Raw genomic sequence first — 26,298 nt, forward strand, 5'->3', positions numbered from 1 at the left:
TGTGGATATGTTGTCATTGAAATAATAATAATTCCAGGTAAAAACGAAAAACAAAATCAAACTCTAGATGAAGAGGTTATGTTTGAGCTATAGTTTTTATTTGAATAATAATAATAATGATGATGATGATGATAACAGGTAAAACTCTTGATAGAAATGTAATGATTACAGCTCATTTCTACTAATTTTTATTCAGCCTAACACAAGACTTTAATCGTTTCTTTAATACTTTAAATATTCCGATGTGGATTGATGGTCAGATATCATGATAACATCCTAAATGCGGATCACACACAGCTGAGGAATCTCTGTGCACCGTCACACTCAGAGTTTGAGCAAACAAAGAGTTAGAAATAGCTTCTTTCTTTCTTTTATCCCTTCACATTTCCCAAATTCGCTGCATCTTATTCCTGGTGGAAATGCAATGGCACCAGGTGAGGCGTGCTTTGTGGGCTGTTTTCAGTGAGGCCGGGCTCACAGACGTCCTCTTCTCTGCAGACTCTGGTCTCTTCAGGGCAGCTGCCCCTCGCTGAGTTGGTCACAATCATTGTTTCTCTGCAGCATTAACCACATTCCACAGAGGCGCAGCGCATCCCGTCTCCATCCCCGCATTCCTTTTACGCAAACGAGTCCCCCGTGTAAAACGGGATTCTGGTGGCATTGTCGTGCTCCTGCTGCGCTCACACTCGCACAGAACCGACGCTCGCGTCGTGCCGGATTATCGTGCCTACTTTAATTCGCGGCACGGCCCCCGTGAGGGGAATCTAGGGTGAAAACCAACAAAGGGGAAATTCCTCCGCGCAGCGCGCCATTGACTGTAAAGACCTTTCAACTTAACAAAAACTGAAGTTGATGAACGTCTCCCTGTCGGCGCAGACGCCGAGAAAGAGTTGGGCTTTTTCCGCGCGGGGGGCTCGAGCAGGAGAAGACGATGCGGCACACGGTGGAGCTTTGCGGCTACGCTGGCGGTTTTGTGTAAGTGAGCGACGGCGGTACCGCGGCGTTTTGTTTTGATTTCCATGTGAAATGCAATTAGTGCTCCGCGGCGGAGCGCACTCGCAACTTGTTCCTCGCCTCGGGAGCTCGACATGGAGCACTACCAGGAGGATTTAGGACTCCGGGCCACGAAACTGATGGAGGACCTTTCCCTGTACGATGCGTATAAAGACGGGATGTACAACGCGAGGAGAGACTTGGTGATTAACCCCGATTTAGACTTTTCGGCTCCGGCAGTAGCTGAGCATAAAAGTAAGCCGATGAATGGCACCTCCGTGCTGCACCAGCAGCATCACACCGTGGAGAATTTCACGTCTGGGAATAAAGTGTACAACGCGGCTCCGGTGCGCCCCGTCAGCTGCAGCCGGACCGTTCCCGTGGACTTTTGCGCCCCTCAAAGAGACCCGGGTTACACCGAGGAGGGCTGCTGCACCAAATCCGAAGTGGCTTTGCCGTGCTACACGGGCGCCTCGGAGCGGCACCGGAGATACTCCCTGGAGGTGCAGGGCCACAGATACAGCACCGGTTCCGCCTTCGACGGCGTGCCTCTCAACAAACCGGTGGCTCTGCCCGGCAACAGGTGCAACAGCGTCTGCATCACCAGCATCCACGACGGGAGGTATAACGCCACCAGTCCCCGGTCCAGCCTGGCATCTCCTCTGTCCTCCCAGGAGCAGAGCAAGCATGTCAGCCCGAGGTCGAGCATCAGCAGCCCGCGGACAAGTTTAGTGGTGCCGGGTCAGGACAGGTACACGAGCCCCAGGTCTAGCTTGGTTCACTGCGAAGGCAACAGCGTGGTGAGTCCCAGGTCCAGCTATGCAAGCACCGCCAGTGACACCAGCAAACACTCCAGTCCCCGGACCAGTCTCAACAGCTGTGACTGCTGCAGCAAGCCCAGCAGCAACCGCACCAGCGGGATCAGCATGGGCTACGACCAGCGGCACACTAGCCCCAGGTCGAGCACGGCAAGCCAGTACTCCTTCACCACCAGCCCCAGATCCAGCTATTCCGACTCACGGTACGGGCCTGTTGCTAACCACGACCTGGAGGGAGCCATCCTCCATGCGGCGCCGCTGGCGAGTCCTCGCTCGAGCATCTGCAGCCAGGACGGGAGCGCGAGACCGGGGACCACCGCAAACTGTGTGGTCAGTCCCCGGTCCAGCATCTCCAGTCACAGCTCCAGAAGTTCTCGCAGCTCCAGGGGGTCTATGAGCACCTACCCGGATCTGCAGCTCCCTTCACCCAGGTCGTCGATGCTGGGGAGCAGTTTGCACGAGGATCCGCTGCTCCAGGAACTTGGAGACTCCACTGGGATCCAAAGTCGCATCCATCTCCAGGGGCTGTCGGCGGTGCCAGAGCCTCAGCAGCAGTCGGCTCAAACGGGAGGCAGTGCAGAGATGACCGTAGGGTCGCCGTCGTCTTTTAGTTACGGGATATCTTCAAAAAGCGCTCCCTCGGGTCAGAGGTTTAAGCTGCCTTACCAGGTGACCCCCAGCCGGGAGAGTGGGCCGAGCCAGGCCGAGAGACGGCTGGAGGCGCTCACACTGGAGCTGGAGAAGGAGTTAGAGATGCACATGAAAAAGGAATACTTTGGTAGGTAACAGTCTATGGTAGCTTAGTTTGTAAATGTTTTTCAAACTTGCTGCTCAACCTGACTGAAGTGTGTGATGCAGAATCAGTTTCACCTTCAGGAAGTCAAAGGCAGTGTGATCTTCACCTCGCTCACTTGGAGGCAACATAAGCCTCCACACTAGAGAACCAGACACGTTTCTCTTTATTTTATTCCACTGCTTAATGTAAAATAACTCATTGGTGTCACAGTAATAGACAGTTTAAAAACAACAACAAGAACTTTTAATTCATTTGGCATCAGTTCCACCTCAAGGTGTCAGTGATCCTACGGTGTCCTTGCACACTTGTGCCCTCACAGGTATTTGGGAGATCCCTGCTGTGTCTCTGTAACACAAACCGCACTGAAAGTTTAACTATATGTTCCTTTATTTAATTCCACTGAACACAAAAATCATCTGTGGAAAGAAATGGAAAACCACCTCGCAGTAACATTTGTGTGACACCTCATGCCTATCCCTCTCTGCAGGGATATTGAAAAGAGTGCTGGTGTTTATTCTGTGCAGGAAGGATCTATTTATAGGTTTCTCATCTCTTGAAGGTTTGTTTGCGACCTGTGAATGCTACATTACCGCTAACAGGGCCTACTGAGGCAGATAAGAGTGGCTTTGCGGGACAATACTCATTTCTGTCTTGGCAGAGCTAACGTTTGCACAGTGCTGCACTTCGCTGAATGGAGCCTTCTGTTATGCCACAGCAGACACCCTTTGGTCATTCAGAGCAGCGTGGTCTGGATTTGTTGAAAATGCAGTTAGCCCATGAAGGATAGAGTACAGACTGTGGTCAAGTGCGTTTTGAGAGTTACGGTACTTTGCAGTAGTTGGAAGCTTTTTAAAGTTTTTTTTTTTTCTTTTCTTTTCAAAGACACTGTAGTACTTTTTTTTCTGATCGGGGAATTTGAGGCCAAATGTATTTTACTTCAGCAGCAGTGAGACAGCTACAGAAAGCCTGCTGAGGAAGTTGCTGTCCACCTTTGAATTAGCAGCCAGACAAATTGCAGCAGCCAGAGAACTGAGGCTTGTTTTATTTTTATAGCCGGTGCACTTGCTCAGAGTGAGGCTGAGACAGCTGTTGATTTGTTCCAGAGGAGCAGGTGAGAGAAGGAGGATGGAAGACAGGAGGTGACAGTGGGCGGAGAACAGCACAGATAATGCAGAAAGAAGCAAGAGGGTGGAAAGAGATGGCGATTGAGACCTCCTCGCACTGACGCCCAATAGAGACGGCTCTGTTTCCTTAGCGACAGTGGAGAAATTGATCGCTGGGCCTTTTTTTTTTTTATAAGAGGGGCCTGCCCATTTCCAGCGCTCTGCTCTGCTCTGCTCTGCTCTGCTCTGCTCTGCTCTGCTCTGCTCTGCTCTGCTCTTCTCTGCTCTGCTCTTCTCTGCTCTTCTCTGCTCTGCTCTGCTCTGCTCTGCTCTGCTCTGCTCTGCTCCGCCGGCTGGCCCTTGTGTGGCCTCTGTTTGTTGTGGTGGCGGAGGAGCTGTGAATCAACAGCTGGCCCGATACAGGCCTGCAATTGAAGGAGCAGAGTGAGGCCCACCCCGCCCCCTTCCTCCTCTTCTCCCCCCCCCCCCCCCCCCCCCCCTCCACCACTACCCCGCCCTGACTCTCCCGCAAAGCCCTTCATTAACCAGCCAGTGGGGAGTCGGGTAACACCAGACACTTGGCACACGATCCTGGCTGCCGGGCCAGACATAGTTGGTGGGGGTCAAGTCTGATCACCTGCCCAGAAATATAATGGCAGTAGTCATGCACATACCTAACAAACACACACATGCTGAATTGTGGCTATGGTCTGTACCACAGGCTCCTTCTGACACACTCTACATGCACAAATTAAATAGTATGTGACACGAGAGCAGAGGCCCTAGATGATGAGGTCTCACTTTAAGTTTTAAGTCTAGACCATGCTCTGATGTGTGAACTCTCTCTCTCTCATTTAACAAAGTACTTCCTGACTTTGATGCTGGACAGTGACTCTACTATTTATTATTTTGTCCCAAAAGGATACGTGAACCCTCTCAGTGCAGTAACTGAATCAGCCCTGGGCGACGTGCAGAGCTTGTAAAGTGTTTGGCAACATTTGATTGACGAACAAACAATCTGCCAGTCGTCGCTCTATAAAATGTTCCTTCCATTTGGTTTGATCGATGACTCTTGTGTAACCTGCTTATATCTTCAGAGATTGGTCTGAAGTCAAAGTCGTGCAGGGTGGTTGTTAAAGTTTCATGAATCGGGCTGTGCGAACCTCTTTGCAACCCACAGCACGTTCTGTGTTGTTTTCAGTGAAGGTATAGATATGAAGTCAAGTGTGTTTTAAAACACTCTCAAATGAATGAGTGTTAGGCTAATTCATTATTCTGATCACATTATGTCACTATTACATCAGAAAGATTTTCTTTTGCTTCATTTGACGCTTAATAATCTGCCTAATTATAAAAAACATTCTCACCAGCTCATTCACGAGCCTGCACTGAGCTATACTGCTGCTGAAAAACAAACGTTTTCCATTTACGTTTAGTTGTTTGGCAGAAGCTTTTATCCAAAGCGACATACAAGTGAGGTACAAAGCAAGCAAATATCTAAGCCTAGGAGAAAAACTTTAAGGTTAAGTGCTCTAGGAAGAGCTGGTTCAGTTTCATGGGAAATAAGTGCAAGATTGTTTTTTGTTTTTTTAAGTGCAGAGAAAGTAAAACGTTTTGCTTGGGATCTTTTGTGGTGAGGTGAGGGGACCATAAGACATTGTTCTCTTGCGGAGCGCAGTGAGCGAGATGGAGTTGACCAGGATGAGGGAGTTCAGGTGCTGTTGAGTCAGGGCTTTGAACCTGACTCTGGCTCATGGCTCAATCTCAAGAGCTGTGTTTATTATCCATATGTTCATGAATGTATGTGTGTGTCAAGCAATGGCTTTTTTATTTTTAACCTCAGTGAAAGCACAACATCCTGACCGTGCCACATTGACCTGGTGTGAAATGGGCACATGAGAGATTCATCATCCTGTTTCTGAAGCACAACCAGAGATTTCCCTACTGTCTTGTAAAGTAATGAACATTTCCTGACTCACCAAGACCTCTGTGCAAGTTATAACGAGTAATTGAGATGTTTTTATGTCGGACATTTTTCCCATGGCAAAGGTTAAAGTAAGTTGCTATGTTGAATACAGGGGAAGATGGTAACAAAGAGAGATCATTGTAGTTGCATGAATAAATAATTTATGCTTCTTCAGTTTAGCTGTTGGGTAAGTTCTATAGATATAGCTATGGATAAATTCTGTGTTGAAGAACTAAAAATGAGACTTATGAAGGGATAGAGAGGGGCCAAATGCAGCCACATTTGTTATTGTGAAGCTGGATAATTGTGCATAAAAATAGACACATGGGGACATGAGGATTTTGGGGGTAAAAATACACAGATCTGCTGAATCTGCCTCTCTCTCATATCTTGTATTCCCATTAAAATGTCTGGGATGTTTGACTGAACAATATGCACTATTATGATATTTTTGCCATTATTCGACTCCACTAGCTGTCAGCTGTGTAACGCATGGAATGAGTGACTGTATTTGTTGCCATCTAGACCATTGTGTAGTGAGTCAGGTGTACCCGGCTGGCCCATATGAAATATTTGTGTCAAGGCTACATAATGGGCTCAGTGTGGTGACAGAAACGCTGTAATTATAGAGAAGTCAAAACATAAAGAACATAATGCAGAAGTGACAAACATTTCCATCACGCTCTGTAATGAAATGCTAAGTTTGCATTTTCAGGACACATCACTTCCATGTAATGCTGATAGGTGTACGGCTCCATCAGAAGAAGCTTTTGCACACTGTCTATTGTTGTACCATTACAAATAAGCGGAAAAGGAAGTACGCTGTCCTGTAACAGAAAGGGAACAAACACTGTTAAGTTGGAGGAAGATGCATCAGGTGCTTGTATCATAAAGCCAGTTCTGCCTGGTTATCCTGACTCGACTATACATAACCCTGGTTATTTTATAAACAATTATAAGTTACTGTTTGAGCTGCTGAAGTTAGATGGGAGAAAAGTACATGTAGAGGCACAGTAAAAAAAAAAAAAAACATTAAAGAAAGCAGCACATAAATAATGTCTAAATTTGAGAATGTATAGTCTTCTGGGAGTAAATGTTGTCATCTCATTGAGTAAATGATTAATGGGTTATTGACAGCTTTAGGCAGCTGTCAGCATGCTTGGATCACGGTCGTACTGAAAGGTTAACAGTCAGACGTCAGATGCTGCTGCCACCATGCTGCCCTCTAAGGGTAGTGGGCAGAAAATGAGCAGTGCCAAGTGTTTGCCACACATACTAGTGTGCAGAGCTCTGCCTGACGAGTTACATTTAGTCTCATAAATGTTCAAACACATTCAGGCATTTTTCACTTTCCCATCATGGACTTATTTGAGCCAAATTGTTTAACAATTTAATACCATTTAAACTTTGCCCAATCACTCTTATCGTTTTGTTCTGTTATCTTCCTTAAGTGCACGAGTGCAGTCACGAGTTCAGGTTACACAAGGAAGTGGCAATATTTGTCTTTGATTCAGATGAATTAAATTGTACAAACACTTCTGGTGTAAAGGGAAGACATGTATTCTTTGGAGGTTTGTTTCCTGTACCCTTGTCCTTAATCTGTTTTCACAATGTCACACACAGGACCTGAGCTGTTTTAAAAGGGAAATTATTGACTCACGTAGCCAAGGAATTTCACTGTTGCATCACCAAAATCGAATCCCTACTCCGTATCTCTCCCAGAAAATGTGTGTGTGTGTGTGTGTGTTTCAAAGACAAATGTCATAATATGGCTGTGGGAGGAGGGGGTTTTGTCTTCCAGCTCCCATGTCGGGATTTTGTGAGACTTTGTGTCCTGTAGGCACTGTGACCCTGGACTCACCCCACCCAGGCTTTGACCCTGCACTCCCTGAGGAATGTGACCCCAGTAGAGGTCGTCTTATGTGTGTGACAGTTTGGAGATCGTTAGGCTGCTGTTTCTGCTGCGACCAAATACTTTAAAAGCACAGTTTCCCCCCCCATTCACTAAGGTTACAGTACTTGGTGTCGTTAGTTAGAGTACTACTATAGATATGTATAGTATAGCTGTAGATAGATGAGCCTTTCCCCCCGACATTATTCAGTGTGTCACTCATGCTCCACACAGTGTTTTGGGGCTGACAGTCACACTAGAGATGGTTTAACTTGTCCGTTCATTTGTGGATACTTTTCATCTCCTCTGTCTTCTTCTCGCTGGTTTGAAGTGGACAGGGCTTGGTCGGGATAATGTGATGCCACTTAATTCTGTGCAACAATCACAGTTGAGCAACATTTGAATCAAGATCTGATTACAGTGGTGGGGTTTCCGCTTATATTGCCAACACTTTCAAATGTCTTCAAACCACTCCCAAGCAGTTAAATAGAACTGTTTAATGTTGGTGATGATACGCTTTAGAGAAAAGACTAAAGTGGCTGAAAACACGAGTGGCACTTATGGAGTTTGAACTTATTGTCTATCGGGGTTTCCCTGTAATGAGTAAAAGCCTTTTTGGGACCACTACCCATATTTCTGACCTGCTCTTCCTGACAGTCTCCTCACACCCACTCTTATTAGTTTATTCTAATATAATCACTCAGCTTTCTTAAAGCACTCTTCAAACAGTATGATGTAACGCATGGAAACGAGGTAAGACTCATGCAACTGGAAAAGAAATCCGTATAAAGTATTATTTTATTAGTATTTGAATTCATATTCAAAGGCTGAACATTTGATTGCAGCTACACAGTCACTCAAAGCAACAACTGTGCATCTGTAATAATTTACTTTCTATTTAATGTTTGGGGCAGGCTTTGACATATGTTAATCAATGTGGAAGCACTGTGTTTTAATGCTATAAAAACTGCTGCAGGCACAAAAAATAAAATAAGGCCTCTGGAAAAACTTCTGCTGCTGATATTTGTAGCAGGTTAATCGTTTTCACATCTAAATTGACTGTTGCATAATTAAAGGAATGAATGAGAAAGACTTCGAATGATCTGTTGCACAGAAAGAATTTAGCTCAGCAAACATACCATCAACTAATTGACCTTGTCTCTCAAACAGGTATTTGTGTCAAATGTGGGAAAGGTGTATATGGAGCCAGCCAAGCGTGCCAAGCCATGGGGAACCTGTATCACACAAACTGCTTCACCTGCTGCTCCTGTGGTAAGTAATGATAAAAACTGGTTCACCATCTGGTCTGCAAATGTGGCTCCACCTGGATTCATCTGGCACAACAACAGCAGAAACCTGTGTAGCATTTGTACAGAGATTATTATCCTGTATAATTAACTATTTTGACATTTCTGTAGTGACGCTGCAGGTGGCAGATTTGAAATGTCAGAAGTATTGTGTTTCACTTCCACTATATGTTTTTCTATAATTACAGCTTGCTCTACAGTCTGCTGTCTATGTTTCAAGACACAGTTACAGTAATATGCCTGCTATATTAGATCAGTCAGTCAAACCAAATTGTCATTTCATCCATTCAGCTTGACATCACGACGTTAGGCTGTGGGACTGCCTTCAGACAAAATCACGACAACCGCATTTTTCCACTGTGGTTGCACCTCACCCAGACACAAAATATGTATTCCGATGAGTCATACCGAGCATCAGTCCATCAGTCACAGTATTGTTTTGTCTTACTTCTTCTGCCTCAGATAAAATAAATGCTACTGCTAAAGGTTTTGGAACCATAGTTGCCATGATGCTTTGGGGGATGTACAGAAGAAGTATAATGTTGCTATTGATTCAATGAAGTAAGCTGTGGTCTGCAGCTTTTTCAAGGCTATGTTGGTTTGCTTTTTTGCACCATTTAATCTATCTCAAGTAAACCTTTGTGGTAACTGTTTTCAGCGTATCCATGGATGTACAAACGACTATCGCTGGATTACTTGAAATTACTTTGATGCTGGAGAGTGTGATGAATCTCAGGCAAGTTCTGAAGTTGTAAGGAGCATGTTTCTTTCATGATTTTTAAGTGGACATATTCCTTTGTTTATTCCCAGTGGATATTGCAAGGAATTATATTGTATAGTGGGCACACTGTGTTCAGATTGGACTAAGCCATGACTCTCAGAATCAGATTGTGACATAAATCACAGCAATGGGTGTAAAGGACCGTAATTGACAGAATGGGCTGTGTGTCACATCCAGTGTTGCAGCTGCACCATCTGACTGTGTTCATAAGCCAGCCAAATCATAACTAACTCAAACACTTGCATGCACCTGGTTCATTTTATTCAGTACCTTTGCCTAATGACTCCCCCGCTGTGCCCTCTGATTTGTTTGTGAACCTTTGATTAACGTAGTAATTGTTCCAAGCAGTGAACATTTTGCACAAAGAGTGAGAAACTATTTTAATGTCATGAGTTATTTCTGCATGCTCACCATATAAATACCTACAAAATGGTACATTTAAAGTCCATGACGCCATATATATGTACATGTTTTATTATATTTTATGACTTACGGTCAGCATCAGTCGTGGAAGGCAATGACAAAAATATGTAAGCTGGCTCAGTGTGGTCCCCACCTTCACTGTCTGCGGATCGCAGTGTTCCTTCATATGTTCTTGCTCTAAGCTTCAGCCGCCGCTTTCTCTGCTGAAATATCATCATTAGTATCACCCGCCTTCTGTCAGAGGTGGTGTTTAAGCCAGGATCAAAACATCTGCTGCTTAATTCGTCCGGCTGAAGCCTGTTCACTAGACGAAGAATGCAGCTCAATTATCTGTGCAACAGGAACAAGCTAATAATGCCATAAAGAAATAAAATGCTAGCATTAGTTAGTCCTTAAGACTGTAATTAAATATGTTCTTGATCTCAAAATATAGTATACAGTGTGTGTGTGTGTGTGTGTGTGTGTGTGTGTGTGTGTGTGTGTGTGTGTGTGTGTGTGTGTGTGTGTGTGTGTGTGTGTGTGTGTGTGTGTGTGTTTTGGACGTCCCTGTCACCCGACTCCAGCCCCCCTCTCCTGTTTCCCGGGGAAACAAGAGGAAGATGTTGGGAGAGAGCTTTTTAGCCAGGTTTCCTCCATTCATATGTGTAGTATACATGGATACTGATCCTCCACTCCACCCCCTCCGGCCCTGGAAGCACTGCCTATAATTTACGTGTAACCAAAGCCACATACTTTCCGATTTATTGTGTGTCTGAAGAAAGAGGGGCCAGATGCTGAGTGTCCAGTTGCTGAAGTTGTGGGGTTTGCTGTGGAAGAGAAGCCTTTGCCCTGGTTAAGGCTGTAAGTGCTGTTTTAATAGCTGTGATTAAGTTTTAGGGTTGATTTAAGAGTCATTAGTTAGTTCCACTCACTGCTTTGAAAACTAGATATTCGTGACATTTGGTCTTACAAACAAGCTTACTTGAGGGATAACCAGATTATTTCCTCTGAACACTAAACGTAGTCTTAAAGAATGACTGGATTATTTGTGCTGAAGGGGTAATTACACAATAAAATAGCTGTGTAACTTTATTGCTGTTAGACAGAAGCCACAGACATAGCTCCGGAGAGCATTATTGTTGGCGTTTATTGGAGAAATCATGTCCATGGCTAGTTAACAAGTCGTCTTCTGTACTCAGTGTGGGTCTTTGTTGATAACTTCACAGGCCATCTCACCTCTCAAGATGGTTTATTAGTAATGTAAATGCTATAATGAATCATTTGACCTTGCGTGAATAGGAATGTTTGCTATTAAGCAGTGTTTTGAAGGCTTCTGAGAAGTTCACTTTCAAAGTGCCTGCACTTGTCATAACATTATCCAATGATTGATCAAGAGTTATGTTTTTATGTCCCTGTTTGTTTCTTTTTTCTTCCCTCTGTGCTTCTGAGCCTGGTCTTCCTAGAGTCTGGAGGTCCGAGTTTGCTGAGACATAGCTCGCTGGTAGCCTTGGGCTTTGTTTAACCATGCATAATTGAGCCCTCCTCTTGGCTTACTCCCATGGTTGCACCCATTTTTCATGAAATGGCCAAGAATGCAAACTACCCCCCTCCACTTCAGCCGGCCTTCCCTGGAGGACCGCAATCAGACAGTCACACAGTGTACCAGACCTCCTTATCAGAGGGGGCAGGCCTGGCGTGAGCTCTCATTTAATGGCACATGCACCGGGAAGTGCATACATGTGCAGACATGCATGCGCACAAATGGCCGTAGATTTTGTCCTTTAAGAAGCGCCTGAAGTAGCTCCTGGATTGTACTCCAACCTTAAAGTTAAGTGCAGTGCAGTGCTTCCTACTCTCACAGCCAGTGCTAAAGGGCCTCTGAGCAAGATGTTTGTGTCGCTTTGCAGCTGAACTGGAAGCAGAAAGAGCTGCACTTTCCCCACCAAGCCACTGAGTAGATATTCCCATGTAAACACATTCTAACAAGAGTTAATGTTCTTATGTGATGTGAGGCAGGATTGAACATAAGCGTGTCATCCCCAGATTAAAAAAGAAAAAAAACAAAAATATGTTCCTCTCCAGGCTGGATGAGTGCAGACTGTCAACGGCACGACTGATGACTCATTTCTGTGTGTTACAGTTACAACCCTGACTGAAGAAGTGAGCTCAGGGGCTTGAATTTCTCAAATCACTCACCACCACCAGTTGCACCTGCCAGGCAGCACAAATCAGAAAGCTGGAAAACAGGGAACGTTCAGTTCTTCATGTTTTGTTCCTGTAGTCACACTCCTACCTATTACAGTGTTATTAGGATTGATTGGAATATAATAAGAATAAGGCAAAAATTGACTGTGGAAGCTGTCACATAAATAACATTATGCTAATCTTTAAGATTCTATGTAAGTCTAATACAGTGTATTTTGATTTAAGATATGCTAGTCTCAATATTAAACATATTGTTATAAGTTTTAAGTCAGTACCTTGTTAGACACTAACAGGCTTTCTCATTAGCAGCTGCTCAGTGAGCCAGTGGGTGACAAACCTGCAGCACTATCCTATGTTTGCCTCCATAGGCTTTCTGGTTTGTTTGGGCTTGTAGCCGTATAGTTGAGTTCAGACTGACTGGATGCTGTGGGACATGTTACAATTAGGATCCGTTTCATCATGTTGTCCTCAATTTGAGCTGCAGCTAGACATTGTTTCATTACAAATTAATGGAAAAAGATTATTTCCATAGTCGGTAGTATCAAATCATAACAAATGCTTACAACAGGAGGCCAAACCTGATGTCTGTTACCAATGACATGCATGCCAAAGTCAACCACAGTACCTCAGGTCTTCATTTGTTGGCATAGAAAAGTTGACTGGTGACGTTTTGCATAGTGTATTTTTACTTATCAAGTGTATAGCTGAATATTATGCCTCGAGAACACAATAAAAACCATTTAATGGTGACTCAAATCTTACCTAATATTGAACCACATAAAAATACATTAGTAGAAATCTAGTAGCTCATTTTGCATTTTAAATACAAATGAACCCAGACTGTGAAATGAGAAAATAACAGTGTATTGCAGACTAGAGGATATTATTATTATATTTCCAGTGGGAGCTACAGACAGAAAGCATTTTTTTTCTCTTCACAGACACACACTCTCTCATCTGTCTTCTTCTCATGTCAGCCTCTGCTGTTCTTACCACATCTTCAGCAGCATGTCCTCTGCAGCTGTACTTTAAATCCAATACAACAGATATGTGGTTTTAAAAGTGTGGACTTTTTTTAAATCCCCCTTTGATGATCTGTTTGCCATTCACATTCACTCAGAACGAGCATTTCAAACATGTAACTATTATTGAAGATGTGTGTGATGTGTCCTAAATCCTTCTGGCAGGTGAAAATCTTGCCTATACACCGTAGGTTTAACTGAAACACAGTCATATGTAGCTCATTTACTGACAAACTGCACCATGTAGATAAAATGTTATCTAAGTACTCAGCATTTTGTGCCTGCCATGCACACACTTGTCTTTCCATGGTTTAAAAAAACTCGGTGAATTTCCTTTGTGAGGACATCACCGCCTTTATCTGTCCTTCTAGCCAGGCCAGAGATTTGGTTTCTCTGCCAGAGACAGTAGAACAGAAAGCGAGTGATGCTTCCCACCAACAAAAGCATGAGCATTACCACTATTTACACTGGTTCATTGTCAGTAACAAAACTCGGAGGTAACAGGAGTGATAAAATACAAATAACAATCTGTCCCGTTTCTTTTGTCTCATAGTGTGGATGTCAGAATCGTGGAGAAACATGTAAAACCACTTCAACTCTTAACAGTCTTTTGTCTGCAGTCGAGTGGAAATGGCTCAAGAGGGATGAAACTTGAGCTCTTTCACTTTGAATGCAAACAGGTCCTGGCTGTGATTGGATGCTCAGTCTGATATGTGGATTGCTTTTAGTTTTTCCATCTGCAACAAGCTCCAACTGCTGCTTGTTTGGCCATTTAGTTCCATCTGCAGTCTTTGATTGAGCCATAAATGAGATGAATGAAAAATCCTTGAGACCTGAAAGGTCTTTGATAACACTAAAGAACCCACTGCTCTGTTTTATGCGTTTTGATGAGCTTCTTATAATTTAATAGTTGAAGTCATGAAAACTCCACAAGTTGCACGTGCTCCAAGGCCGGAGACAGGCCAGGTTCAGGCCGACATTAACAGCATCTGGAAAAAACCCACAGCAATTACCTTAATTAAAATTAAGCTCTGTGTTTCAACATCTTCCTCCGTACTGCCTTTGCAGGCTACCAGACAATGCTGATAATCCATTTATTCAGGAAAAAATTTAGCTAAATAATATCTTTGTCATGGTGATTCAACCAGACCAATGTTCATTTCCATGGTAACACCATGATTTAAAAAAAATAAAATAAATAAAAGATTATATTAGCATAATGAGCTCTAACTCTTAAATTACAAGCAACCAGCATTAAGGGGCTCAGGGGTTAAAACCTTAAAGCCAGAGCAACAGGACACCATCATCATCTTTATCCTGTTATGTTTGACACATTGTAGATTCATATTGAAAGAAATTAGTTCTCAGTTATTTTACCACATTCAGGTAAGTTCCTGATGTGGATTGTTGATTTAATTTGTTTTAATTCCAGTTACATTTATATTAAAGAGGCTTTAAATCTTCAAACCCGTCTTTGTAAAACCTGCAGATAGATTACAAATTATGACTTGTTCGATCACTTGCATTACTGTGAGGAGGTTCAACCTCTCTGCAGCGCTGCCTGGTGACAAAGGGCCAGAGAAGAGAGAGGCAAGCTCGGAGCCCTCCCCCTCCTTTTCTCGGTGAGGGAAGCGGGCAGAGAGCGGGTGTTGGAGAGGTGCGGGGGGTTGAATGGGACCAGCTAGTGACCTCAGACAGAAAGAATGTCCCCGTTTGCTCAGTCGGCCCGCTCCCCTAGCAGCGCTCCACACAGTCATCAACGCTGGGGCCTTTGTGTTCACCTTCCAGACCCCAAACTCCAGAGCAGAGGCCACAGACGAGCACATAGCAACACCTCACAGCCCCTGCTGCTGCAGTATTCACTATATGTTGCTGCAAGTTTAGGCTCTCCAACGTCCTGCTTTTCAAGACAGTGTGTCTCAGTCGCTTCAGATGGAATTCTTCCTCAATCCTGCGCGTTTCTTTGCGCCACACTACCAAAATGCTAATTGCTGCTCAGTCTCAAAGTCTTTAAAGTCTCACCCATTGTGTAGACAGCATTCCTTGGCCTCTCCAGTCATTTATATGGGTCTTAATGTATTGCCATCTTGCAGCTTTGTGACACTGTTTGTACGTGAAATATAGCGATTGCATAAATTTCAATGTTAAAAAGAGAGGAGGGTGGGCACGTCCTTCCCAAGCAGGAACACCCATAAAACCAATGGTGGCTCAGGACGACAATTACATCTGACTAATCCAGCAGATTTATGAGATCCGTGTGCTTCGTCTGCCAGGCTTGGGTGAAGTCATGGTGCTGCCAGAGAGACACCAGTGCTGTTAAATGAATTTGAATGGGCGAGCTGTGAGGGATGCATGGCAGGGGGCTGCAAAAGCCAGCCCGCAGCAGAATCTCCTTTTTAGACTGGATTCAAACTTGGATTCTGATGAATGAAGGCTCATCCAGAGGAATTCGGCCTTCACACTTGGTGCTGGATGCCCAATGTGCTTAACCTGGGCCCACTGTGGTGTGGGCATGTTTCTGTGGACGTGGCTGTGTGCTGTAGGGCTGCAGCTGTTGGCTCTTCTAATTATATTTGGTCTTTTAAAATGTCAAAAATAACGACAAGAGATTACCAAAGCGATGCTTCTGAGGAAAGCCACTACCAACAGCAGGAATCAGATCTTCTGATAAATCACCACAGGATTTTAATGATCATTTCAACATGCCCTGTGTCCATAGATGTGACAAAGTTGAAGACACCCACCCTCAAGTCTGCTATTGTTGGCTTGTCTGTGAGCTGTGCACAATGGCAGACAAGGGAAGATTGTGAGAGGAAGTTGGGAACAGCCTGGCGTATTGATTGTATATGGGTTTTGAATGGAATCCTGTTGGGATCAATAGTTGACGTAATTAAACGACAGATGCTGTGGAGCCGGCCATCTGCTCTACACTGACTTGCTGCTACAGTAGGATATTTAATTGTCTATGTATTTTGATGTCCCGAAAGTTTTTTTGTGTATCAAATTGTCATTCAGTGGGCTGTCGAGGCACTCTTTATCTTTGATGAGCACATACAGAAAACAGGGAAGGAATTTGAATTTTTACTGACATGCCTGGTTTCATATCAATAACCATATTACTTGTGAAATGTACGTGCAAGCTGGTTATTTATTTATAAACCTGGATTTGCACTTCGTAACATTGTCATATTGATGTACTTGCACTCCCCAGACTGTTGACGCAAAGTTAGAGGCACGCAGTTGTGTAACATGTTGTTTGCTGTAGTCTTACAGTTATATTTTTTTGGAACCGACGGTGAAACTGTGAAAAACGGCCTCAGATGAAATGTACATAAAAGAGGTGCCCACACGCTTTTGGTCACACAGTGTTTCTGCTGCAGCACATTGTCCAAACTCTTGAATATGTCGATTGAATTTGTTGTGTTTCTTTTTTCAGGGAGGCGGCTCAGAGGGAAAGCTTTCTACAATGTCAACGGCAAAGTCTATTGTGAAGAGGATTTCCTGGTAAGTCACCTGTGTGGTTGATGAGTAGATCAGCTGATAGCCTCATGCTTATGCCTCATGGTGGGGCTAAGGAGGAGTGGTTGGAGCAGAGAGTGAGGGAGTAGGCTCTGCCACTACATTCTCCAACCCCCCAGAGGTAACCAACATTGCAGCTACAATTAGGGCTTTAACACCACCCGTCCAATTCGCTCTAATTTTCCCCCAGTTTCCTCAAGAAGCTCAATTACCCCACAAGCTCCTCCCCAGCACTTACAATTAAGAGTGGGAGGAGGTGTGTGTAGGACAGCTGTAGCTCTCAGGCTCCTGCTCCATCTGCTTCAGGGTAGCAGGGCAGACACATGGCCTGCTCTTACAAGATGCTAACTGTAGAAAGTAAAAACTTTCTGTGTTGTATATTGCGGCCGTATGTGATGCTGCTACCAGGGCCCAAATAAAATGTGACACTGACATGGAGGAAGGCCTCCAGGAGGTTCCTGTAACATAATTGTCGATATCAGCTTTATATTCTGAATGACCTTTAAACACAAGGCCTCATCTGCTGACAATGTTTCCTGTTTATTAGTGGCTTCCTCTTTTAGTTTAACCTGCTGGTCTGTTAGGAAATACTTAAATTCCTGTTTTGCTATTTCCAATCTGTGTCTGTGTAAAACTGATGCTGGAAGTCAGATGATGGGATGAGACTAATCTCTTATGGCTGAGACTTGACCGGTCTGGCCTATCACCCCAGGGGTGTTTTAGGGGCAGGGGGGCGGTGCTGGCAGATGGTAGATCTGGAGTGAATATGTCAGGGGGCAGGCTGCCTATAACCTCCCACCTCCACCTGGTAGCCACATCTCCACTAGCAGCCCCCCGATGTCATCAGGTCACAACCCCGAGGTGGATGTGGGCTGCAGATGGTCTCCGTCTTTATCTGCCTGCACTGTGGGTTTAAAGGAGCTATAGATGTGTTTTGTGTAACACACAGAAGACAAACAACGCCCATTCCCAAATGGATGTGGATGTATGAAAGTGATGGAGGGTGGTGCAGACAAAACATTACAACCCTTCTTCAGAAAAACAAAGATTAAACCAGCATTAAGTTTGAGGCAGCTGCCTGATCAACGTGTCAGCTGAGAGAGCAGCAGCACCCTCTATAGATGATTTTCAGACTGAAGCGTGTTCATGCATGCTCTGCTGTTTGTATGGCCAGCACAAAATGCTCCAAACTTCACTAACTGCTCTGTCTCGTCTCACCCACAGTACTCTGGTTTCCAGCAGACAGCTGAGAAGTGTTTCGTGTGTGGTCACCTCATCATGGAGATGGTGAGAGCCCTTTATCAAACAGTGCTTAAGAAGAAGGAATAATATGTGGTGGTGTGATTTTTGTCCTTTCTAAGGACCTTTCTAAGTTGAACACTGATAATACTGCATTAGCTCTGCTTCAGTCTTACTGTCTTATCTCGTGTGTGTCTGTGTGTGTCTGTGTGTGTCTGTGTGTGTTTGTGTGTGTTTGTGATTCCGTGTGTCAAGATCCTCCAGGCACTAGGCAAGTCCTACCATCCTGGCTGTTTCCGCTGTGTGGTGTGTAAAGAGGGCCTAGATGGTGTACCTTTCACTGTGGACGTCGAGAACAACATTTACTGTGTCAAAGACTACCACACGTAAGGAGAATGTCTCTTGAGAAAATCTAGAATTTGGAAACAGCACCACTAGCAAAGTACATGACGCTCATTCTACTAGTGTTATGTTGATATTTATTTGGGTGTGAATTGATGACAGCAGCTTGGTGGTCTAGTGGTAAGATCGCCACCCCCCATGCAGGAGCCTGAGGTTCAAATCCCAGCTCCGGCCCACCAGTAGGGGTCCCATAGGGGTTACGTTTGCCCTGCCTTTGCCTTGTACTTTGTACCTCACTTGTAACTCTGCCAAATGGCTAAATGTAATTCTTCCATACTAGGGTTTTTGCTCCCAAGTGTGCCTCCTGCAACCAACCCATCCTCCCAGCGCAGGTAAGAACCATCTAAATTCACATTCCAGCAAACCAGAGACCAGAGCACATGCCTTGGTAAACATTAAACAGCACATTTAATTAACTTAAGTTAACAATTTGTTATCCAAAAGTTAGAAAAGTCATCTTGGATTCTATTAATATGCCATTCAGCAAACAAAGTAATAATAGCGATCTTATTAGTCACGCTGTGTCATAATAAACTCAGCCGCACTAGGGTTATAACATAAAATCCACAAAATGCAAAAACTGAAATAAAAATGAACAAGCAAATATCACAAATGCTAACTCAGCTATGTACAATCCTGCTCCTATCCTGCTGGAGCACCTCTGTCCTGAGGGGAGGAAGTTGTGTGTTTCTTGATGACATGTAGCAGCCTCAGGGTTCAAACCTGAGATGACACTGAAACATCATTTTAATAAGATGCGAGACTGGTGTAACGTGACGGCCTGACTGTGTTTGTCTCTCCAGGGCTCAGAGGAAACCATCCGGGTAGTTTCCATGGACAAGGACTACCATGTGGAGTGTTATCACTGTGAGGTGAGACACTCACAGTCACTTTGTCTTCACACACACACACACACTATGAGTAAGAGCAGTCTGTCAAGCATGTGATTTGACTCGAGTCAATTCAGCATCACTGCATATGATTCAACTTCTCAGGCTGTTGTGAAATGAACAAGACAACACGCACACAGCAAAATGTTTGCACACACATTTCACTCTGTTGAACCAGAAATACCTGCACACATGCGTGCACATCCACTCAGCATCGTGCACTCAGTGAACCCCGGTAAGGGCTTTAAATTGTGTGATGAGACTAGACTGTTTTGTTCGAGCGAGTGTGACTCATCACTCTAATGGAATGAATGAAAAAAAAAAAAAGCCTCAGACGAATATCAGCTCGAGGTTACAGCTCAACTTTGTGACTCACTGGCAAAGCACATTCCTGCACCGAGCTCTGAACTTGAAGCTCAAGATGCTTGTTGCCTAAACCAGGCTTGTGAAATCCCAGTCATCTTGATACTCATCTCCATTAGAGGGTTTGCGCTTCAAACGTAACAGAGCGGTTTAGTGAAGCAAATCAGCGATTCGTGACACCCTGTAGTAAATCAGCATTTAAAAAAATAGTATATACTTAATTTAGAAACAGTAGATTTCTGCTGTTTTGGTGAGCAGAGCAAGACATGTCATTTTGTGTGAATGGCTGACGTTACTCTTCATAGAAATGGATCAGATTATTATGCAAGCAGTGGGTAATCATTCAGCTGTGCTCTGAAGGAAAGAGGAAGGATGAAGTCAGGAGTTGAATCATCCAGGAGATGGGAAATTCATTAGCTTTAACACAGGAGGTGGCTCCACAGTGGGTTTCTATTTGAAATACTTTCAATCATTATTCAGTGCTGAGCAGAAGATACAGCGAGAATGAGGATAAGCGCCTTGTGAAAATTAATTTATAATTTATATATGTAACACATGTTTATGCAGTTCTTAGTCACAAATGCAGCAGAGTGGTTCATGGCCAGTGAGTTTATGTAATCCCTTCAGCAGGTTCAGGGTCCACCCCGGGGGTGTCATCCCTGTCAGGCATGCACAGAATTCCTCCACAGGATCAAGGTTCACTGTGTTCATTCATAAACACGAGAAACTTGCAGTGTTTCCACAGCACTCACCTTAAAAAGAAATACACCAGGAAACATGCAAGACCAGGATCCGTCTTGAGGGCCACTAAACTAAACTCTTTAAATTAAAGAGCACACATCTGGATTTGGTTTCCAGTTGTGTTTGCAACATATTCATCATTCTGTCTTTATGATACTGTTTTAGGACTGTGGTCTTCAGCTCAATGACGAAGAGGGCCACCGCTGTTATCCACTGGAGGGCCACCTGCTCTGCCACGGCTGCCACATCCACCGACTGCAGTCACAGGTCCCTGCCCACCCGCCACCTAGCTACCCCCTCCATGTCACTGAGCTGTGAAGGGGGGGAATAGGGTGGGCAACAACAAAGCCCTGCCTCCCACGTGATGAGACACCAGCAGTGGGCTAAAAAAGGCTGGAACCCCCTCCAGCAGTTCCAGGGAAGCTCTGTGTGGCCAGCTGAGCCTCTGCCCTGTCCCCTGGACAAACAGGCCGTGGACTAACACACACAGTACAGCTCCCACCATATGCCATGTTTGTGGTGGGCCTGGGAAAAAAGGGTCCCCCTGCTCTTCCAGACCAGCGGCCCCTTGCCTGCCCACTTCCTCTCTGGTGCCTAACCCTGAAAGCCCACAGACCGGCTCACCCAGTGGCCCCTGGTGACGTCACACCTCCTGACCCCTGCACATTTATCAAAGAGAGGGTTTTGGGAATGTAGGTGAGATCGCAGACTCGTCTCTCGTTGCACCCCTCTCTTCGTTTCCATGTTTTTTCATTCCTGTGCTGTGACTGAAGTGGTTTTACCGCCGTCAATATACCAGCGCTGTCATGTCTGAGAAAGCTGTTGGTCTCGGCGTCAGGACGGCCAGGGAATGCAGCTCTACATCCCAGTGCTGGCTGGACTGGACAGGCCCCAGGGTGGGCATGCTGTGCCTTCAGAGTGGGCTCTCTCCGTGCAGCTTCTAACACTGAAATGGAGCCCTGCTAAAGGCTATGCAAAGGACCCCCAGCATCATAACACAGGGCTACGAGGAAAAACAGTTGAATCATGGCTCCTCACCCTGCACCGCCCCGACATAACAGATGCACAGTAGCACCACAAGCCCAGAAGACCGACTGACATTCCACTTAGAAGTCTTAGAGACGAGACCTCGAGAGATTCACAAGCAGTGTCTTAATTAATGATTGCATTATGACAGAAAAAGAAAATTGTAGAGGCACATAGATTTTCTTTTATATATATGAATATATATTTTGCAGATGTTTTCCACATAAGATCCTAGATGTAGAATCTCGTTTCTTTTTTTCTTTTTCTTTTTTTTTGCTGCAATTGTTTTGAATTCAGAGGTGAAACGCGCTGTCATGCAGTCTGAAGCCTTTGAAGATTTTGGGTCTGTTGAATCATTTCTCCATTAGGACACAGAGCCTCTTCATGTCTGTCAGTGGGTCAGAGATCCACTGGCTTAGTGGGAGCAGCTCAAATACCTATTATTACCTTTTATTCCACTTTGAGTACCAAGTGACTGACAAATTGGTCATTTGGCAACACGTGTTTGTTTTTACGTAGTGTAACAGAGACTCACTGCCAATCTGTCAAACATTTCTACTTTCATTTTAGTCTTAAACATTGTACTTATTGTAAAGGAACTAAATTTGAAATTCTAAGGAAGAGAAAAGTATGTTAAAATGTTTTGATTCATTAAGGTAGTTGGAGCTGACATGAAATCAAATCAGTCGTTATAATTATTATATTATACTTTCTACTAAGATTGATTTCATAAATAATGTGTTACTATTCTTTATATATTTATACGTCTAAGAGCGCTATGACTGACAGTCTGTAATGAACTGTAGGTTAACGCATGCAAAACTGCTATGTTCCTTCTAAAGAGATGTGCATGTGAAAAGTCTCATACATTTCATAGTAATTTTCAGGGAAGGCCACTTTAAATGTGGCGCCCTGCCCATCTGGTACTCAAAGAGGAATAAAACAAATTGCATTTTCACATACCTTTCGCTCCAGGTATGTTCAGGACACTTGTTTCCTGGTATGTTTTCCAGACACTGGTTTTTGTCATGTGAACACAGTGCATTACTATGAGGAACCTCCACTTGTCCGCATGCCTTAAGACAGTACAGGTATGTTTATGTGTCTCGCTCTGGTCTGCCGTGAAGTCTGCTGTTGTTTTGACAGGATGGCCCTAAAAACGCGGAGCTGCTGGTCCTGCCTGTGTTTTTAGGGAGTTCCCCTTTTTATTTACATGCTGACTGTGTGTGAGGATGGTGCGTATGTGCATATATGCAAAACAAAAACTACATGAAACAAAAACACTTCAAACTCAAAAAATGATAAAACTGGCACCCAATAAATCATTAAATCATCCCCTTTACAATCGGAGGAAAACTGAAAAATCTGAGAGGCTGCACATTTTTGCAGACAAACCCCAACTATGTGTGCTTATTTCAAATATGAGAAAACTGTGTAAATGTCTTCTCTGTGTGCGTGCGTGCGTGCGTGCGAGTGTGTGTGCGTGCGTGTGTGTGCGTGTGTGTGTGTGTGTGCGTGCGAGTGCGTGTGTGTGCGTGTGTGTGTGTGTGTGTGTGTGTGTGTGTGTGTGTGTGTGTGTGTACTAGTGGCAGGGCCATGGCACATGCACCTCACTGTGTTTGCAGAGCAGCGCAGCATCCAACACAATGACCCCTGCTTTCACTGTTATAGCCCTAACTGCTTTCTTCCAGATGTTTGTGTCTAATTCTTGGTGATTGTTTTTTACTTCTATCTGGTTCCATATTGACGAGGTTAGCACATGTTCGAGCCAATGTGCCAGTAGCTGATATATACGATATATAAACATCTGACTGTAGCAGACTCCACCAATGTGATATTTAGCCCAGACAGACAAACAGTTGCCAAGTATGATCTGCAAACGCTGGCCCAGCTCTTATTCTTACTGTAAGCTGTAACACACACAGGTCGGAATAAGTACTACTGAATGTGTCAGAAGCAGAGACTGAAGGCAGGGGTCACCACAGACAGGAAGTGCTTTTTAATGTAACCTTATGTAATGAGATTCTTTCGAATGTAATAATGATTAGTGTTTGTTTTCCTCCCGGTTGTATATTTGTGAAAGCAGAAAAGGACTGTATACTGTATGTGAGACATTCCCCTTGTCGTATGATGTGTTTAACCTCAACTTTGCACAAGGGTTCTGGATGAGTAATGTGTGCTATACTTGAAGAATGAGGCATTTTCTGGACAGCACAATATCAACAACTCCCAACAAAACGTTAACAAGACCACAGTGTACCCCTCTTTAAGATGTCTTAATCCACCTGTACTACTCCAGTACTACTTCAGTTTCATTTAGCACACAGGTAGTTACCCTGTATATAAAGAGGCTAGTTTGTTATTTTATTTTTCTGTCAAAAATCACTTGGAAAGAGAAGACAACTTCTACTGGTAGTTCTTATAAGCACATCTCGACAAATGTCACACATCTTTTGTATCTCTTAAGTGTTTTGATTACCTAGATGGTTCATTAAAAAGGAAACTAGATCTATTTATCTAAACATGGAAAAAGTCTAAAGTTATTTAATGTATTAAAAATCGGGACGTATCATTTAACTGTAGATGACATAATCTGCTTTTTCAATAAAGTGGTTTTGTAGCTAACTGCATAAAAAAATGTCTTTCCTTTTTTCCGTTTGCTTTTATGTGTGTGTGTTTTGTGTTTTATTATATGGTGTGAAATCTTCAGCAAAAGATTGTACCTAGTTATCATAAACAATAAGCTTTGACATCAACATCCTTTGTGATACAACTGCTTTAAATGTAGACGCCTCGCTCAGCAGGATCTGCTGGCTGTTGCTTCTTATTTTTCAATGTTTATAAAGTTGTTTTAATAATGGTGGTTATCACATAAGTCACATCAGTTTTATAGTAGTCAGTGACGTAACATAAAAAAACAAGACATAAAGCTGTTGATTAATAACTACAATCACAACCTTAGATCCCCAGTGAAATTAAGGAAGACTCCCACAACACATCATTAGCTCCATGTTCGTTATAAATGTGCTCGGGGCTGGTGCTGTCCACAGTTACCAGTAAAATGCTGCTGTATAATTACACCCATGCACGCAACCCTGAACCGTAGCCTGTCACGTGATGGATTCTCCCTCCTGAGACCCAGCGCAGCAGTCTAATGGTCAGATAATCTGATGCGTGGAAGACGTCACTGCCAGAAACTCTTCATCAAAAAAAAACGCAAAGCAAAAGAGACAAACTAGCATCGACCGGCGAACGGGAATTGAAGGCGATAGTATCAGAGGAGATATGAGACAGTGAAACTGTGGCTTCCAGCGGAAACACAGTCACTGACGAGTCAGTTCCCTTGGTACTGACCCTTTTAGTAAACTGCTCCAGTATATAAACATAACTGGAAATACCACACAGCCTTGATGAACTGATACCGTGGGGATGTCCATGAAAGTTAGAAAACTTTTCAGTTGCAAATGTAATAAAACAAGTTAAACCTTGAGATGTTGAAATAGCCCAAATAATGAGTATTCTTTAAAGAGCTCTTCAGATTTAGGCTTCGCCAGTAACTTGGTTTGCAGTTTTAAAGTTGTCTCTTGTTGCTGTTTCACTGGCTGACGGGCTTTAAACTGCTCTTTAGCTGAATGAGGAGACTGCTCCCCTGTGGTGCCTTATTGTACAACATTTGGACTAACTGGAGCATAAAGTAGGTTGATTACAGGAATTCTCCTCCTAATGTCAAATATGAAAGAATGAATCTTGCTCCAGACATTTCAACTGAATACAGTGGACCACATCCTTACAAGAGTCTCCAAAACGTCGGCCCTCCCCTTATTGATCATGATCTTAATTTAGTTGAAGGACAGGTTGGCTGATCCCTGTTAGATATGGATATAGATATGTATTAAAAAGTGAAAAGGCAGAATGAGTGAAGCGGACTTTTTCAACGGCACCTGTACCGGGCAGAGAAAGAGAAAAGTCAAAACATGCACATGCTTTTTACCCTTTAGTCTCACATTTCTATCACAACAGGCAAAGCTGTATTTATTGGTCACTACAGTTCACATATAGCTAGAGATGTAGCATGCATTTTGCGGGGGTGCACAAAAAAGCACAGTGTGCCCACGGACTGGGCTCTCCTGTGAGCAGCACAGTGGTGTTCAGTGTGCCGAGCTCTCTGGTGTTGGTTGACAGTTCCATGAGTCGGGGCACAAAGCGCCCTTTATGTGTGTGAGGGTTCCACCCTGTTACTCAGGGAGCTGCCCCGAGGGATCGGCGGTGAGGTGAGCTCTGTTACAATGCACAAAAGAACACCTTCCCTCTGGAGCACTCGGGTCCCTCCACAGCCAGGAAATCAGTGAAAATATGCTCACCACAGGCTTACCTCATACATTCTCTATCTTTGGTTACTGACATTTAGTCGCCTTCCTGCAACGAAAAATTCAACCTGCTGTTTCCAACTCTCGGTTACAGAGCAGATTTTTTAGTAATCATGCCCCAGACCCTCTCACGCCGTTCAAAATCAATGCTGTTTTGGTGTTGTTTGTTTTAATCTGCCCGTTCTCCTATATTTTTAAAATGTGATGCCCACATTACCCACAATGCATCTCAACTGCGGACAGTTTGGGCAGAGAATGGGGTGCTTTAGTGACTAATATAGTCTCAGATGTTGACATCACCAGAAGGTTTATCCCATTCTGTGAAGCTCAAATTATACAACTTTGTACTTCACAACACCTGTAAATAAACTCTATCTACCTTTCTACTGTTTATGGGTGACGGCAGACATCGTAGTGGACATCTCAAAACCTTGCAACATAAATCTGATGCTGTCAGCACAGCTGGA

General features: G+C 44.0%; 1 protein-coding gene across 2 annotated transcripts; it reads left to right on the top strand.

Annotated features, from left to right (window-relative positions):
- Nucleotides 1-200: 200 nt before the first annotated feature.
- wtip (WT1 interacting protein) lies at nucleotides 201-22,972 on the top strand. Of its 2 annotated transcripts, XM_026377993.1 has the most exons (8): nucleotides 201-2,589; nucleotides 8,738-8,839; nucleotides 16,721-16,788; nucleotides 18,028-18,090; nucleotides 18,298-18,428; nucleotides 18,725-18,776; nucleotides 19,248-19,316; nucleotides 20,604-22,972. In XM_026377993.1, the coding sequence occupies exons 1-8, from the start codon at nucleotides 1,089-1,091 to the stop codon at nucleotides 20,754-20,756; spliced, it is 2,139 nt and encodes a 712-aa protein (XP_026233778.1). In that variant the 5' UTR covers nucleotides 201-1,088; the 3' UTR covers nucleotides 20,757-22,972. The 2 variants fall into 2 exon arrangements, with proteins under 2 accessions (XP_026233778.1, XP_026233779.1); XM_026377994.1 differs by lacking the exons at nucleotides 201-2,589; nucleotides 8,738-8,839 and adding an exon at nucleotides 10,626-10,918.
- The last annotated feature ends 3,326 nt before the right edge of the window (nucleotides 22,973-26,298 follow it).

The sequence above is a fragment of the Anabas testudineus genome, chromosome 3 (genome assembly GCF_900324465.2).
Source record: "Anabas testudineus chromosome 3, fAnaTes1.2, whole genome shotgun sequence".
Taxonomy (NCBI): Eukaryota; Metazoa; Chordata; class Actinopteri; order Anabantiformes; family Anabantidae; genus Anabas; species Anabas testudineus.

Bases quoted from the DNA above. Each gene is read 5' to 3' on its own strand.
- wtip (XM_026377993.1), top strand. From the start codon at position 1,089: ATGGAGCACTACCAGGAGGATTTAGGACTCCGGGCCACGAAACTGATG. The intron at 16,789-18,027 runs GTAAGTCACCTG...TCTCACCCACAG, and splicing joins ATTGTGAAGAGGATTTCCTG to TACTCTGGTTTCCAGCAGAC. The intron at 18,429-18,724 runs GTAAGGAGAATG...CTTCCATACTAG, and splicing joins TGTGTCAAAGACTACCACAC to GGTTTTTGCTCCCAAGTGTG.